We start from the raw sequence: 17,224 nt of genomic DNA on the forward strand, positions 1-17,224 counted from the left end.
AGCATTCCACACTTAAGAGGTGGGAGTTAAGTGAGGAGTTAAGACAAGGAATGGGAAGTATCTACATAAATTATTGGAATTCTGCACAGGAGATTTCCCAAACACTCCCATTTAAAAAAATTTAATCAATCATTTATACGGACTCTAGGGTATTTATTTGGGCTGTAATATAATAGTACTTTGTGTCATTCCTCAAATTGTTCTAGCTTTGGGCATTGGGAGCTCTTTTAGTTGGCCTCTGTGTCCCTCCTTGACATACTCCTATTAATGTATGCATTTATTGTTTATTTATTTCTTAGTTTGTTTTTGGAGTATTTCCTTACTTTCTGGCATTACAAGATGATCTGGGCTCATAATATATATTTCCTGCCCAGTCCTAGAATCAGCGATCTCAGGAGCCCTAGTTTCTTTTATTGGAGAATGGTTTTAGAAACCAAAATCTGGATAGTAGGTGTGCTCATATTATTGCTTCTAGGCCATTTTAGCTGACAGAGCACAGAAATATATGTGTGTATATTAATCCATATGATAAAGATAGCTCTCTCTATGTCTATATGTATCCATCTATATTTATATTAAGCTAGACAAGAGTTTCTACTGAAGTCTCCAACTCTAAGACAGTATCACATAGAATATTCTAGCCTTTTCCCCTGTGCTTGTGCCGGTCTGTAACCTCCCATGTTGGAGAAGTCTGTAACTTCTTCAGTAGTGAGAAACCTAGCTCCCATCACCCACTACCCATTTACTTGATTCTTAAATTCTAGTATATATGCATAATAGTTTCAGAACTGTTAACTGCTACCTGCATGAAAAATAACTATCAACCAGTGCACAGTGTTTCTTCTTTGCCTTTATTTTTATAGACTTATATATTTCCAAACTTATTTACATAAGCACATTTAGTGAGGTTATTTTACACATTTAGCCAGTATGAAAAATCTTTGTGTTCTATAATTCCATTTAAATGACATCCTGGAATAGGCAAAACTTATAGAGATCGGAAACACAGAGCTGGTTGTCAGATTCTTTGTCACATTCTGCATTCTGTCAAAGAAAGAAATGTCCAAATCTGTAGAGAATTTTCGTATGTTTATTTGAGCCAAACTGATTACAATTGTAAGAAGGCAAAATCTCAACAGATTGAGAAATGCTCCAGAGATTTGCAGTTTCAGAGTTTATTTTATACATTACAGTCAAAGGAGGAGACATGAGGGGGAAGGGATAGATTAAAGAGGTGGAAGAAAGCACAGCAGGAAAGTCTTTGAGAAGAACAAAGGGTAAACCAGAGACACACCACAAGGATAGTTAATAATTAACATTTACAGCACGCAGAGATCATATACTGAGAAAATATAACAATGAGGGGTAGTGGTCTCCTGCGTGGTGGGTGTAAGGATGGGGTGTGGTGAAGGGTTCATGGGAAAAGGCGATTGCTCTGACATTCCAAGGGATTGTTATCTTAGATGCTAAAGACAAAAGGCAGGCTTACTTAAGGTAAAGAGGGACCTTTGCGCCCTGGCCAATTTGGCTCAGCGGTTAGAGCGTCAGCCTGTGGTCCAGAGAGACCTGAGTTTGGTTCCCGCTAAGGGCATGTACCTTGGTTGCAGTTTGTCCCCGGCCTTGGTTGGGTCGTGCGGGTGGCAGCCACTCGATGTGTCCCTTTCACATCGATGTTTCTTTCTCTCTCTCTCCCTCCCCACTCTATCTGAATAAAAAATGAAAAAATGTCCTTGGGTGAGGATAAAAAAAAAGAAAAAAAAGAAAGAGGGACCTTTGCCAAGGACACTACAGGCCTACCTGCTGTTATTTGCTTTTAGTTAGGACTTTTGTGTTTAGACCATCCTATATGATTACTTTCGGTCACTGAGTTTGTAGGGCCCACTATGCAGGCCTCCCCTAAGCCTGTCAGGTTTTGTATGTGCCCCCTCCCCCATTTTTTGGTCTACAATTCCATTCTGGGATCTCCTTACTGCCTTTTTTTTTTTTTTAATCCACTTATGTTAAGTTTTACTCTTGTGCTATAAAGATCTCTGGGTTATGGCAAATGAATACATTCTTGTAACCACCATTATAGTATCATACACAACAGTTTCATCATTTAAAAAAACTTCCTATAGTTCACGTATTATACATTATCCTACTCCCCAGCCCTTGGCAACTACTGGTCTACTTACTGTCTCTAGTTTTGCTGTATAATGGAATCGGTCGGTATGTATATTTTTCAGATTCATCCATGTCTTTCTGTGACTTGATAGCTCATTTATTTTTATCACTGAAAAGTTTGGAAAAGATTTTTATATTCTGAAACCCATAGCACACAAATTTCCATTTGACATCTTCTTCTCACAGGTTCTCTGGGTTACAATGAAGCTTTTCCTGCCATATCTTTATTCAGCACTCAGTTATTCTCCTGTTGTTATGAGTAATTTATAACTCTTCTCCAAACCTGCATATCCTTTTCAGCAAACAAAACTGTTCTTTGCATTTTCGTCTCAACCAGTTTCTCAGACTTGACCTTCCTAGTAACACTTACATTGCAGTTCTTTATGCTCCTGGTTAACATTCCCCCTTCCCAGCATTATTATTTCACCTTTTTTTAATACAATCTTCTAAACCATGAACTGTATCTTTATTTCCGTGTACTTCAACAATGCTGTGCTTAGGCCCTAGCAGGGATTCAGAAAACATTTATTGAATGAATAAATAAATTACTTGATATAATGTATGAGTCAGATTGCAGACAGACTGACAAAACCTGAAATAAATGCTGTACTCCATCCCCTTGGGTAATAGAGTTGTTTGCTATGCATGCTTTCCTTTTTCACTATTTGAAGTCCACTTACAAAAAATGGCCTGAAATCTGAGTTATGTTCAGTTTATACAGAACATGTGTTATTTATAGAAGCACTACTAAATGGTATGCTAACAAACCTTGAAAACGCATGTCGGGTTTTCAGCATTAGCCCAGAACATCAGCATTACTACAAGCAGCTAAAATATATTGTATAACATTTATTTTCTCATAAAAAGTTGCATGGCCAAGGTGGTGGCTGATTTTTCCATACTGGGTAAATAGTTATGACTTTTCGTGATGTTCCTAGTATATCACATATGTTGCACATTTTACAGGGTTCAGAGTTCTTTTATGTATTATTTCACACTCAATTTACAACAGTTCTACAGGATAGCACACACGTGACTCTAATGACATAGATGATGCTGAATGTCAGAAAATTTTAATAGGTTTTCTGTAGTCAGAAAGCCTAGGATGTGTTGGAGCCAGGATTAGAACGTAAGTTTTCGGGTTTGAGTCTGGAAAACTCCATTCTGATATGAGTTCAAAGCATTATTACTTTTGGCCAAGAGACAATGGATGTGATAGAAACAATACTTTTGCAATTTAGGCTGTCATGGTAACAGATAGCACTTTATACTTCTCATTTTGTGACCTCTTGATAGAAAGAGATCTGATTGCTATTCTTTCTTCCGATTTTCTTAGTAACTAATTTTATTTTCTAAACTAAAATTTAAGACCTGACTTAAATATTATGATTAACACATTAAGAGGATATATCAACATGACCCATTTTATATCCCTTTTCCAATGAGGATACTTATGAATGTAATTTAATGTTAATTTCAAAACAATACATTTTATTTTTTGCAGTTTCTATAACTGAGCTTACAAAGTTGTATCCAATCAAAGAGTGGGCCATCTCCTCAAAGGCCCTTTTCTGGCAAACAAACAAACAAACAAACAAACACCCCCCCCCCCCCAAAGCACTATGTTAATAGTGAGAGACGAGAGTATTGATTCTTCCTGTCACCTTTTCCCCAGCAGAACTCAATGCACAGCTTCTAGTCAGAGGTGGTGATTTGGTCTGATCATTTGGTCTGATCATTGGTGTTGCTGCAATGGAGCATGATGCTAGAAATAGCAAGAAAATGAATGAGAAAAATGATTTTTCTATTAGTTCTTGGGTCCTTAAGACATATCCTTTTAGCCTATCTTTATCTTTTGCTCTTCTCCATATACAAGTAGGTCCTGATATCTTATTAATATTGGCCCTTTAGAGCAACTTGACAGAGTCTGTAGTCACAAGAGTATTTTTCTATTTCTCAGAACCTGGGAGAAACTCAAGAAATGGCTTTTGAGGTTGTAAGTCTACTGTGTGCAAAGTAGTCAATTATGTCCTTTTGATTTTTTTCAACATAAGTTTTTTTTTTTTAAATTAAAACAGTGAAATTAAGTGATTTGTGGCTGAAACTGTAGTGCTTGTAGAGCAGAAGGACAAACTCCAAAAGTCTGACCAGCTGCCCCACCTCCCCCAGACAAAGTAAAGACCAGATTAAACAGTGGGAGAAAGGGCACAGTCAAACCCGGGTGGTGATGGATGGCAGATTTCCAGCAAAGTACACTTTTTAAAGTGGCCACATTTCACAGTCACAAACATGTGTCCCCCTCTCCTTCAGACCCCCCCATGATTCACATTCATAGCGGAATATTTTTTACTGTCCTGAATGAGAGACATACCCATTCACTTTACCTCAGGGGACGGACCTCTTTTGACTTATTCTGGTTTCCAGGACCAGGATCAATATGCGGAAGACTGGAAATCCAAATTGTGGTAGAAGATGTTTATTCATGATAATAACTCATTATTTGCAAATTCTTCTTGAACAGTGGGTTACGTAAAATTTACAGAAGTGTTACAAGCTGCACACCCCAACTCCCACTGGGGAAACAGTGAGTCAAAACTTCAGTACCCCAACACACACAAAGCTTTAGTTCTTGGTAGAGATGATGGAAGTCACCTGGCTTGGGGGTGGGTAACAAGTGGGAAGCACAGGTTGGACTTCAGGTTAAGAATGAGCTTTGGGGGCAGGGACAGGCCAGGGGACCGATTATGAAAACCATACCTATGAGAGCAGTGCATTATCTTAAATGGGTGGAGAAAATAAGAGTGAAACTTATTTCTATGGAGAAAACAAGAAATGTTTGGGGAATTAAAATAATACAGTTGTCATTGGAAAATAGACCCCATTTAAAAAATATATTGTTTTTAAAAATATTTTGGAAAGTATTTTTAAGGCAATATTTTCTTTTTCCTTTGAAAAAGATTCCCTCTCCCCTATCCCCAACCTAAACAAGTGGAGTTGCCACCACCTAATTTATCTCTATTGTTTTGCTGAGAGGAAGATAAAACAAAAGTGAAATGGGGCTTCTTTGAGTAGGTCCATTAGAGGCTGGGACAGCGGTCCAAGGAAACTCCAGACTGAAAAGACACCTGTGACCAGAGGTCCTGGCTCTCAGACTCTCACAACAAAGGTCCTGCTGCACCTTTTCTCCTTCTGGAGCCAGCTTTCCCCATGGAGACTGAGAAGGGGATACAGTGGAGGTGGAGCATCCCAGAAACATTGCTGAAGAGGTCGTAGCTCTGGCTTCTCCAGGCATCCTGGCTTTGGGGTTGAGTGGTGGGTTCCATGCTCAGCTCCAGATTTCACCTCCAGCCAGCCCCCTCTGGTAGAAGAGGAGGCATTTCCTTTCCTCACCATCTGGTCCAACAAATATACAGCAGGCGAGAGAGACAAGTTGGAAGGACAGGGGTAAAATATGGGACCCCAAGGCAATGAAGGCAGAAAGGAGAGACCCAATAGCCAGCCCTTCCAATCCAATCAATATGAATGGAGTATCTTGCAGGCCTACCTTATCCTCAAGGTCAAATTTGTGTTGTGGCACAAGTCTCAACTCATTTTTCCCGACTGGGATTCCTACTTTATGCATGAGTTCCTGTCTTTGGTTCTAATCTCACTCTAAGAATTGAGGATGTTAATCCATTTATACTTGTAGCATCTACCACCTATGTTTACTCAAAACACATGCTTTCTAAGGATCTTTCTGCCATTTCACTGAAGAAAAAAGAGTTTTTTCTTTTCTTTTGTCTTGTCAGTCCAGATTCAACCATATTTTAAGGCACCAGTAATGGTGCCATTTTTGATTTTATGAAAGTTGCAGATATGGTAAGACAAATTTAATTTTTCTCCACAGAGCCCCATATAGCAACTGATTTTAGCGTTTTTTTAGTAACATGTATGACTGGGAAGAGCACATACAGAAAAGTAAATATTCAGGAAAAAATAACATGTTAATTTTAATCGAAACACTTCCATTGTTCCTAATAACATTTATAGTTTTGGAACCTGGTAATATTCTCAAGTAAACTCAAGGTATTGAATATACAAAATTGTAGAAACCCATTTTACATCAGTTCTCCATGTCTGTGTGAAAAGCAGATGTGTCGGATATTAAACTGTCTAGCAGCCTTGGGAAATTTCATTTTTCTTTGTCCCCTTAGGTGGCCATGTGTGTGCTACAACTGGGCAGTACGACATTCCTGCTTACGGAGCCTGTGATCAGCGCAATGACAACTGGGGCTGCCACACATGTTGTGACTTCACAAGTCAAATATCTCTTGGGAATGAAAATACCCTATATATCCGGACCACTTGGGTTATTTTATGTGAGTTTTCCATATGTCTTTGTTCATATATTTTGTTTGTGTAGTTCACAAAGTAGAATTTTTAAAATTAGAATACCGACATATTTTTATATTCATGAAACGTGGGTTTAAATATAATCTTGTAGGATATTTTAAATGTGGTTTAGGGTGTGATTTAACAAGTAATATCAATTAATTTTCAAAGCAATTCTTTATAATATACAATTGAAGGTGATATCATTTTGGAGCTTGATTAGAAAAAAATGATGATCTTTTTGTGTGAGCCAGATATGTTGCCACTTCTAATGGAAGCCATCTGCTGGGATCATGGCCGACAACAACAGTACACTCAACCACATTCTTTCAGTATTGTGAACCCTGGTATGGATCAAAGTCACAGGCCTGGTCAAAACTGATGGTTGAAGCCTCAATAGTACACAATCAGTAATTAATAGCCACTTGAACCTGAGAAAACATGTGGACATTTCAACACATCATCCTCATAATGGTCTATTGTTCTTAGTCTAATGAAAGCTCGCCTAAAATCTATGACTGTTCAGGAAGTCACATCCTATTGGAGTTTTATATAAAAATTAATGTCTTGTTAATAAACTGGAAGCCTACCAGACTTCATATTATCTAATTTTATTTTGTAGAGGAGGAAAAGAATACTTTCCTTCTACTATTCTAACTTCTCAGCTGTGGCCACTTTAACAAAAAACAGATTAACAAGAGAAAAACAAACAGAAGCTTATTAATATGTATATATGATATATACATGGGAAAAACTCAGGGATGAGTAACTCAATAGAGGTGGCTAGAACTTGGTCTTAAATACTATCTTCACCTCATGCAAAGCAAGAAGGGTGTGGGTTAAGCAAGTTACCAGAAAGTGACCAGGAAAAGTAAACAAGGGTAAAGTTGTTAGGCAGATATAAGTTGGTGCCTTCCCCACTGATGAGAGTCTCTTGTGATTTAGAGTCATCCTTTTCTTTCTAATACAGAGAAATACCGTACAAATGGAGATTTCTTTTATAAATGTAAATTTACCTTACAAAAGGGTAATTTCCACTCTGTTTTCTAAACTACTGTGTCTGCTCTTTCTCAAAATAATAAGCTTAAAATAAATTCTATGTTAAAGAGGCACATTTTGAGGGTGGCATATTCCTACAATGTAATGCTATATACTGCATTGCATATATGCAATGTATATAAATAACATTGTTTTTACAATAGTGTTCTTATTTTTAATTTTCTTGATTTCAATGGCTAAATGGTAGCTTAATATACATAGTACAATAATATGCTTATTTAAGAAAACAAGAACATTGGAACTGGTCCTGGAAGCAACATAATTCCAAGTTCTAGACCAAACAAAAGCACATCAGAATAAGACTGTTGGTGATATCAGGCCTACAAAACAGAACCAAATCAGACCAGATTGTCCCTTGACCTTCTGGCTGAGTAAGGTGTGCTCATCTGTGCATCTGTGTAGTATAAGGGAATATGAGCGGGTTACAAATTGGGCTCTGCAGATATATTCACATATATAGTAATCACACACAAATAATCACCTCTCCTTTCACTAGTTGTGTTAAAAGCAGCAGGGTATCCTGATGTGGGACTGACATTTAGTCTTTTAGTTTGCTTTTCCAGTGCATAAAATGCTGCATTAAAGTAATTTGTGTATGATATTTAAAAAACTTTGTTTTCTTGTGAGGTAAACTTCAGTCTACTTTATCTTTGTCATGCAGGTCAAACACTGCATGACTTTTGATGGTCTTTTGTAATTTCTCACTGCGAAATGGAATCAGGTTTAGAAATATTTTTAGATGGCTGACATTAAATTCACGTTATTCAACTGATGGAAGTTGCTATGCTTTTCAATGTCACAAAGCTTGCTACTGTTAGGTTGCAATGTGCTTTGGTTCTTTGCCAGGGTTTCAAAATAAATGCTGATATTTCTGTGTCAAAAATTGTGATAATCTGATCATTAGATTAAGAAATAAATTTTGCATCACACCTAGCCTATACTGGGACATTTGGCATAGAATCTGGTGATGATAATGTCAAGCTGAACTTGCTTTTGGGTCATTTAGATGAAATATGAACTAGTAGAGCTGAGCTTAGCATAAGGTATAGAACAGAGGACACAATGGTCATGAGGTCAAAGAACCTAGAGGGGAATGAATTAACACGTTGTGGGATTTCACTCTCTGCTTCTTGCTTCTGAGTTTTCACAGCTGTTACACTTCTTTTGAAAGCTACTCATGCTATAGGGAAGGAGCCCTCTGTGTCTCCACTGGTGCTGGTGGAATTGGGCATCTTGTGATATTACGAGAAAAGGAATTTTGTGAGACTTGCATGGGAGAATGAGTGGCATTTATTTGTGTGAAAATAAACCCCTGAGTTCTAAGCTTCCCTCCCACTCTGTTCTGCCATGAAAGAAGTCCAGCTATGTCCTTAGCAGAGCTAGGATTAAGGCCCTCAAACTGATAAGAAAAAAGTAATGTTGCTAATATTTCTTGGAACATAAATTAGTATCAAGAATATATGAGACTCTTGCAGTGAGCCAGTCACCACTCATAATTGTCTCAGCTGGAACACGCATGTTTCTTTTTTTTTTAAATTTTTTTTCTTTATTGATTTGAGAGAGAGAGGAAAGGAGACGAGAGATAGAGATAGAAACATCGATGAGAGAGAACATCAATTGGCTGCCTCCTGCATGCCTCCGACTGGGGATCAGACCCACAACCTGGGCATGTGCCCTGACTGGGAATCAAACTGGTGACCTCTTGGTGCATGGGTCGATGCTAATACCACATTCTGGTATTAGCAATCTTTACTACGAACTTTAAGAGAAAACACAGCCTTCCACCTGTATTCGGTTCTTAGGTCACTATAGGTTTAAGTGTCTATCTTCTGCCACAGTGATGGCTTCTGCACTGTTTTCTTTCTGGGGGATGCCTGACTCTGTGTTACCAAAATAATCCAGTTCTCTAGTTCAAATAGCTATAATCTCCATCCCATCGGTTCCTCTGAAATGACAGGTGTTCTTGCTTCAATGAAACCTTTTTAGTGAGCAATCTGAATCAGATACAGATTGTTGTATATGCTCATTTCTGCCCTCTCAGATTATAGAACAGACCTCCTATAGGTCTTAAGAAGGAGACATGGCAAAATACTTTCTTTTCCACACCTGGCATGCAGACAGAGCACACGCTACTAATGCCAGCTAAGCTTGAATGGTTAGGCCACTTTTTCGTTTCTAACTGAAAATTGTAAACCGATATCCTCCGGTGAGAGGTTCTCTCAGAAGTGTTTAGCCTGAGTAAAGCTTTCCTCTGGTCCTCAGAGTGTTTGTCCCAGAATTATGCAAAGAGAGCCACTGGAGCCCTGCCATGATCCCCATATTCCTAAGAAATTTAGGTAGAATCAGGCCTATTTCATTTTGTTGTTCTTAAGATTCAAATATTGAATAATAGTTGGTTTCCCACACTGATAAGAAGGAAAAATTTAATTCCTCTCTAAAATAAAATTAAAAAAAAATTATTAGAGTGTTTTCGCCAAAAGGCACAATAAAACTGACGAACATCCCCGGTTCATCTGAATAAATGTGAATTTCTTTGAAATGGCTCCAGCGTCTCAGCCTCTACCCGCCTATGATAAATTGGCAAAGCTAGTTCCACTGGCATGATGTCATCTGAATACTATTCTAAATAATTATGTACAGTTCTGTACATTAAACCCATGAGCACAAGGCAAGCTTGGCAATCTCTTTGAATACCGTTGTTGGATGTTTTTATTTTCTTTCTTAGAAATGAGGAGTTTTAGAACTTGAAAACAGTTTTATTCTTAACCCTATCTCTACAGGATAAGCAAAGCACTTTTCTAGTTTGAACAGTCCTGAAGAGGACAAAGCAGGAACCAAGAATGTTGATAAAAAGGGATAAAAAAGCCGGAAGGAGATCAGAGCAAATGAAACCTTTTTTTTTTTTTTTTTTAATGGATATCACAGTTATGTATGTACGAATGAGGTTTATATATGGAGAACCAATCTACTTTGAAGACATAGACCCTCGGGGATTTCTAATCAAGAATATGTGTTGGTGGTTTATTGAAAGCCCTCATTTTCTCCTGCTATTTTGATATTTCCATTGTACATTTTAGAAATGTTCAATATACTCTGAAAACTGGCAGAATAAATTAAATGGGAGAGGAACAGAAAGTTTATAAGTAGCTTGATTCAATCAATGGCTTGGATAGAAAATGTAGCAAGTTTAATCTTGATATGAAACAATTATATGATAATTTGTAACAGAGTTACTTTGAAATTCTAAATCAGAGGGCAGATAGTTTTGCAATTCAATCAACTTGGGCTAACCTCTTTCCAGCCTTCACAATTCATTGAAAAATGCAACACCACAATGTACAGTGCTCAAATAATTCAAATGAAACTTGGTTTTATAAACAAGAGATGGTTGGATGGCACCTTGACCTTGTCATGCTTGGTTGTATACTTGGTCCAAGTGTGTTTCGTGTGCCCATGTTGTCTCCAGCTGTTTAACATACCAAACTCCCCTAAATTACATTTTGGTAGGAGACTTCATTTATCCTCTAAAACAATAGTGAATGGATTTATTCTCAGGGAAGAAGCAGTATTGATCAGAAATTTGCGTATCATGATGTCAAAAATAATAGAATGCTATGTTTTTTCTTATGTTGGTGTTTTGTTTGTACTTAAGAAAACACAGCCTAGTGTTTGATTTTAGCTTATTATTTTTCTATTTGTCTGTATACTTTAGGAAGCAGAGGGGTTTTAAAAGCGATCTGAACAATAATCATTCTAAAGTGTTTAGTGATATGATACATATGCAAAAAGTAGATGAGACATCAAATTCTTAAAAACAGAATCAGTTTTAGAAGGATCAGAGATGGCTTTTGGGATCCTTGAGCAGAAATCTAGACCTTCTTGAAGGTGGGGTGTCTGGGCATCTTGTCTCATGTTTAAAGAATCCCAGGAGGTAAAAGCTGCTTTAAGAACAAAGCCAGGAACTTCTGGTCAAGATGGCGGGTAGGTAAACGTGGTATCGCGTCACACAACCACATCCAAGTTACAACAAAACTGCAGAACAACCATCATTCAAAACTGCCTGAAATCAAGCTGAATGGAAGTCCTACAACTACGGAATTAAAGCAGCAGCCGCATCGAGACTGGTCAGAGGGGTGGAGGAGGACGGGCTGGTCCCACACCCACGTGTGGCGGATAAAAATCAGGAGGACACCTCGGATGGGAAGGTCCTTCCTGAGGACTGAGGGGTCCCCGTCCCACACCAGGTGCCCACTCAGGGTTCCAGTGCCAGGAAGAGAATCCCCATAACTTCTGGCTGGAAAAAACAGTGGGAACTGAGGCTCAGAGAAGCTGACGCGGCTGGAGCCCCAGGCAGCTCCCTAAAGGGCCCACGCACGGACTTATCGGACTCTCTCCCTCTAAGCTCGGAGGGGAGGCAGCTCGAGGGGCACCAGAGACATACAGGGAAGAACTGAGCTGTTTGGCACTGGAGCGAGGGCTGGAGAGGGGCCTTTCTCCGGGACAAACATGCTGTCAGAGGCCTTTGTTCCTTTGGTGAGCCCTTCCCTGGGGCGGCAGACAGAAGCCATATCTGGGACTCCAGCAACCTGGCTCACACTGGTAGCCCCGCCCTGGTGACTCCCTGAGGCCCCGCCCCACACAACTTTCAGACCCACCCAAGCTGTTGGCACTTGCTTAACCATAGGATTGGCCTGTCTTGGATCCTGCTTCAGGTTTTTCCTAAATTCTTTCAAATGAGCAGCATCTGGTCTCAGCTAGCCTCATACCGCTCATTAAGTAATACACAGAAACAAACACAGGGAGGCAGCCAAAATGAGGAGGTAAAGAAACTGGTCCCAAATGAAAGAACAGAACCAAACCCCAAGAAAAGAACTAAGTGAAATGGAGATAAGTAACCTAACAGATGCTGAGTTCAAAATACTGCTTATAAGCATGCTCAATGAACTCAGTGAGGGACTCAAGAGCATAAAAAAGGACATGTCAGAAATGATTGATGCACAGTTAGAAACGAAGGAGACTTTAACTGAAATAAAAAATAATTTACAAAGATTCAATAGTAGAGTACGTAAATCCAACAAGCAAACCATTGATTTGGAATATAAGGAAGCAAAAAACGCCCAATCAGAACAGCAAAAAAAAAAAAGGAATCCAAAGAAATGAGGATAGTGTAAGGAGCCTCTGGGACAACTTCAAGCGTGCCAACATTTGCATCTTGGGGGTGCCAGAAGGAGAAGAGAGAGAACCAGAAATCGAAAACCTGTTTGAAACAATAATGGCAGAAAACTTTCCTAACTTGGTGAAAGAAACAGACATACAAGTCCAGGAAGCACAGAGAGTCCCAAACAAGATGAACCCCAAGAGGCCCACACCAAGACACATCATCATCAAAATGCAAAAGTTTCAAGACAAAGAGCGAATCTTAAAAGCAGCAAGAGAAAGGCAGCTAGTTACCTACAAGGGAGTTACCATAAGGCTGTCAGCTGATTTCTCAAAAGAAACTTTGCAGGCCAGAAGGGAGTGGCAAGAAATATTCAGAGTGATGAAAACCAAGAACCTACAACCAAGATTACTCTATCCTGCAAAGCTGTCATTTAGAATCGATGGCCCTATAAAGACTTTCCCAGACAAGAAAAAGCTAAAGGAGTTCATCACCACCACCAAACCATTATTATATGAAATGATGAAGGGTCTTTTTGAAGAAAAAGATAAAATATATGAACAAACAACATGGCAATAAATACATATCTATCGGCAATGGACTTTACAAACAAAATGAACAGGTAGAACAGAAACATTCTCATAGATACAGAGAACATTTTGTTGGTTGCTAGATTTGGGGGTGGTGGTTTGGGGGAATGGGTGAAAAAGGTGAAGGGATTAAGAAGTACAAATTCATTGCTAGACTGAAAAACCTCAAAGGGAAAGGGGTTGGGGGTGGGTGGGAAGAAATAAACCAAAGAACTTATATGCATAACCAATGGATACAGACAACAGTGTGGGAAAAGGTGGGAGTGGGGTGGGAATGGGGAGGAGGGGGTCACTGGGGGAAAAATGTGGAACATCTGTAATACATTTTATATTCAACAATAAAGATTAAAAAAAAAAAGATGAAAAAAGAAAAGAACAAAGCCAGGGTTGACAGCAGACTCCACTCTTCTTACCTTCAAAGTGGAAGAGTTGGATTAAATGTTAGGCTACAAAGCCAGACACATTCAACAGAATAATCTGGGACATTTTACAATCTACACATGGATAAGAAGTGATTTGCATGTGTCAGTTATCAACATAATTAATTATTAATATTAAGAATAAAAAGAAAGGCCAGGCTTTGTAAGCATGTTCATGTGGGCAGCTTCATCAGGAAGCTGCAACTTCATGCTCCACAGGCAACCACTGGTCCATTCCCTGCAAATCATTTGGGGAAGGGAGGTGGGCACATGCACAGTGAAGTCAGGATGACATCAGAAAGATGCTTGCCAGTCAGTGTAACCTGGGAAAAAGAAACTGGATGAAGGGTGTGGAGCCACTGCAAGCATATGAAATCCTAAGGAGTTCATTGGTTAAGCCCCCAGTTATAATCCAAGACAGAACTCTCACTTTCTTGTTCCTCTTGCTTTGCTTCTGCTCCCTTGCACCTGTTTGCTCTGTGACCTGCCAGGTGGCCCTAGAAGCCACATGGCTCACAGCCATTCGGACCCCACCTGCAATGAAATGTAGCTGGAAACACAAGCTAAGCTAGCCAGATGCTGGATTGGACTGGACTTTAGGATGGAGGGAAAGTCTGGGCAGTGTCTTTATTTCTATCCCTATTGAAGATACGGCTGAACCTTTTCCATGGCGAGATGGAGGGAGGGAACTACCTTAATGCTAGATCAGCAATAAAGCTTTCCATAATACCTTATCCTCCCATGGGGGCCTCAGGAAATACTGTTCCCATGCACCCAAAGAACTCCACTTATACCAGTAACAGGTGGGACTACAGAGGGCACCTCACTGATAACACATCCTTGATTCAAGAACCACTAAAATAGATTTAGTCAACAAATATTTACTGACCACCTCATAGACAATTAGAATGCAGTTAAAAAATAACATCCTGCTCTAGCCTATTAGGCTCAGTGGTTAAAGCATCCACCTGAGGATCAAAGAGTCTCGAGTTTGATTTCAGTCAAGGGCACATACCTCGGTTTCCATTCAGTCCCCAGCCCTGTCGATGTGTCTCTCTCACATCAATCTCAATCTCTCTCTCTCTCTCTCTCTCTCTTTCACTCTATCTGAAGATAAATGGAAAAATATCCTCTGGTGAGGATTAAAGAAAATAATAATAATAATAATAATGTTCCTGTTTCCAAGGAGTTTTATTGAAATACTGAGCAGGGATGTAAAGTAGGGTGGGAGGAAATAAACAAACAAATTGGTGAACAAGAGCATCTCAGTGTTAATGAAGAAAACAATGTTGTGTAATTAAAGGCAGGTAATCTGATCGAGTGAAGAGGAAATGCTAATGCTCACCTTTATTAACTTAAGTATTAATTGGCTTATTGCATATAAGATAGCTAATGTACTGCCTGGAAATATTAGTTTCTCTACTCTTCTAGAGAGTGGTGAAGTTTAAACAGTCTCCCATTTTTTTCTACCTCAATCTGCACTCTCCTCATCAACTGGAGGCAGGGAAAATATGAGAATTCTTCCCTTTCAGGGTGGGGAGAAGGAGTTAGGGTGAATGCACTGTATAAATACAAGTAGATTTTACCAAATATGTATATACCAAGAAACATAGTCATGGTCCCTGTACTCATAGATTTTAGAATCAAATTGGAAGATGTTATTGCTTCCGTTCTGTTGACACGATTCTGCTGCTTGAAGGCAGAGGATGTTGAAGGCACAATGCCGAGGACAGAAGAGCCTGGTTGCCTGTGAAGCAGCCCAGTGCCACTGAATCCCGCCACTAACAACCGAGTCCTAGACTGCATGCTCCTGCAAGGAGGTGGTATCCTCCCTGAAGCACTGGTGAAATGGTGAACGTGTTGGTCTAGGGTTCGGGGAACCTGTACCAGTCTTGACTCTGTCACTCACAAGCCAAGTCACCTGGGGTGAGTTACTAGTCTTTGGAGCCTTCTGTAGAATGAATGTCTGCAACTAGTAATTTCTAAGGCCTTTTCAGGCTCTGATAAGTGTCTTCTAAATATTGTCTTTGTTAGACACTATAGTTGAGATCTTTACCTTAGCTATCTACCATGCCTATTTATCTGTGATACACGCTTAATCAGTTTGCTGTTTCTCTTAATGGTACTAGTCATTTAATGGATAATTTCAGAGTATTTCACCCCAAAGCAGCAAAATACACATTTGTTCAAGTATATATGGTACATTTACTAGGATAGACTACATGTTAAGACACAAAACAAGTCACAATAAATGTAAGAAGATTGGAATCATATAAAGCATCTTTGACCACAGTGGTATAAAAATAGAAATTAATTACAAGAAAAAATCCCCAAAAACACATGGAGGCTAAATAAGATGTTATTAAATAATAAATTGTTTAACAATGACATCAAGAAAAAAATCAAAAGTTACCTAGAGACAAATGAAAATGAACACACAACAACACAAAATCTGTGGGACACAGCAAAAGCAGCCCTAAGAGGAAAATCATAGCAATACAGGCCTACTGCAACAAGAAATAAAAGTCCCAAGTAAACAGTTGAACTTCAAACATCAAAAGGAACTAGAAAAAGAACAACAAAGTCCAAAGTGAGTAGAAGAAAAATATAATATAATAAAGATTAGAATAGGAATAAATGGAATAGAGACTAAAAGAAAATATAAAAGATCAATGAAACCAAGAGTTGGGTTTTGGAAAGATAAAGAAAATTAACAAACCTTTCACAAAACTCATTAAGAAAAAAAAAAAAAAAAGAAGAAACAACTGATACTTCAGAAATATAAAGAATTATAAGAAAATATTACCAACAACTACATGCCAACAAATTCAACAATCTGGCAGAAATGAATAAATTCCTAGAAACATTCGATCTTACAAAACTAGATCAAGAGGAATTAGATCTGGAAACAGCCCAGGTGTCCATCAATAGATGAATGGATAAAAAAGCTGTGGTACATTTACACAATAAAACGCCATGTAGCTGTTAGAAAGAAAGATCTTGTATCCTTTGAGATGACATGGAGGGATCTGGAGATCATTATGCTAAGCAAAATAAGCCAATCAGAAAAAGACAACTACCACATGATCTTAATTATTTGTGGAATATAATGAACAAAATAGACTCAGAGACATAGAAAAGAGTACAGTTCAAACTGACAAACCTCAGAAGAGGGGTGTGGGAGGAATAATGAGATAGACCAAAGAACTTATATGCATGTATGCGTAACCAATGGATATAGACAACAATGCTGGGGATGATGCAGGATCAAGAGGAGGGTGTCTGGGGGCGGGGGGAGAAGGAGAAACATCTGTAACAAAAATAAATTAATAAAAAAAAAAAGAGGAATCAGATAATCTGAACAGAACAATTACAACTAATGAAATTGAAACAGTAATTAAAATACTCCTAGCAAACAAAAGTCCTGGACAAGATGGATTTACAGTGAATTTTTAATATAACTT

General features: G+C 38.7%; 1 protein-coding gene across 1 annotated transcript in view; it reads left to right on the forward strand.

The window, feature by feature from the left end:
• Nucleotides 1–17,224, forward strand: part of SLC26A7 (solute carrier family 26 member 7) — a 122,481-nt gene that overhangs the window by 33,665 nt on the left and 71,592 nt on the right. Inside the window, exon 6 of the mRNA XM_036263925.1 lies at nt 6,357–6,521. Within this exon, the coding sequence (XP_036119818.1) occupies nt 6,357–6,521 (165 nt within the window). The remainder of the gene's footprint in view (nt 1–6,356; nt 6,522–17,224) is intronic.

The sequence above is a fragment of the Molossus molossus genome, unplaced genomic scaffold, assembly GCF_014108415.1.
Source record: "Molossus molossus isolate mMolMol1 unplaced genomic scaffold, mMolMol1.p scaffold_m16_p_16, whole genome shotgun sequence".
Lineage (NCBI taxonomy): Eukaryota > Metazoa > Chordata > Mammalia > Chiroptera > Molossidae > Molossus > Molossus molossus.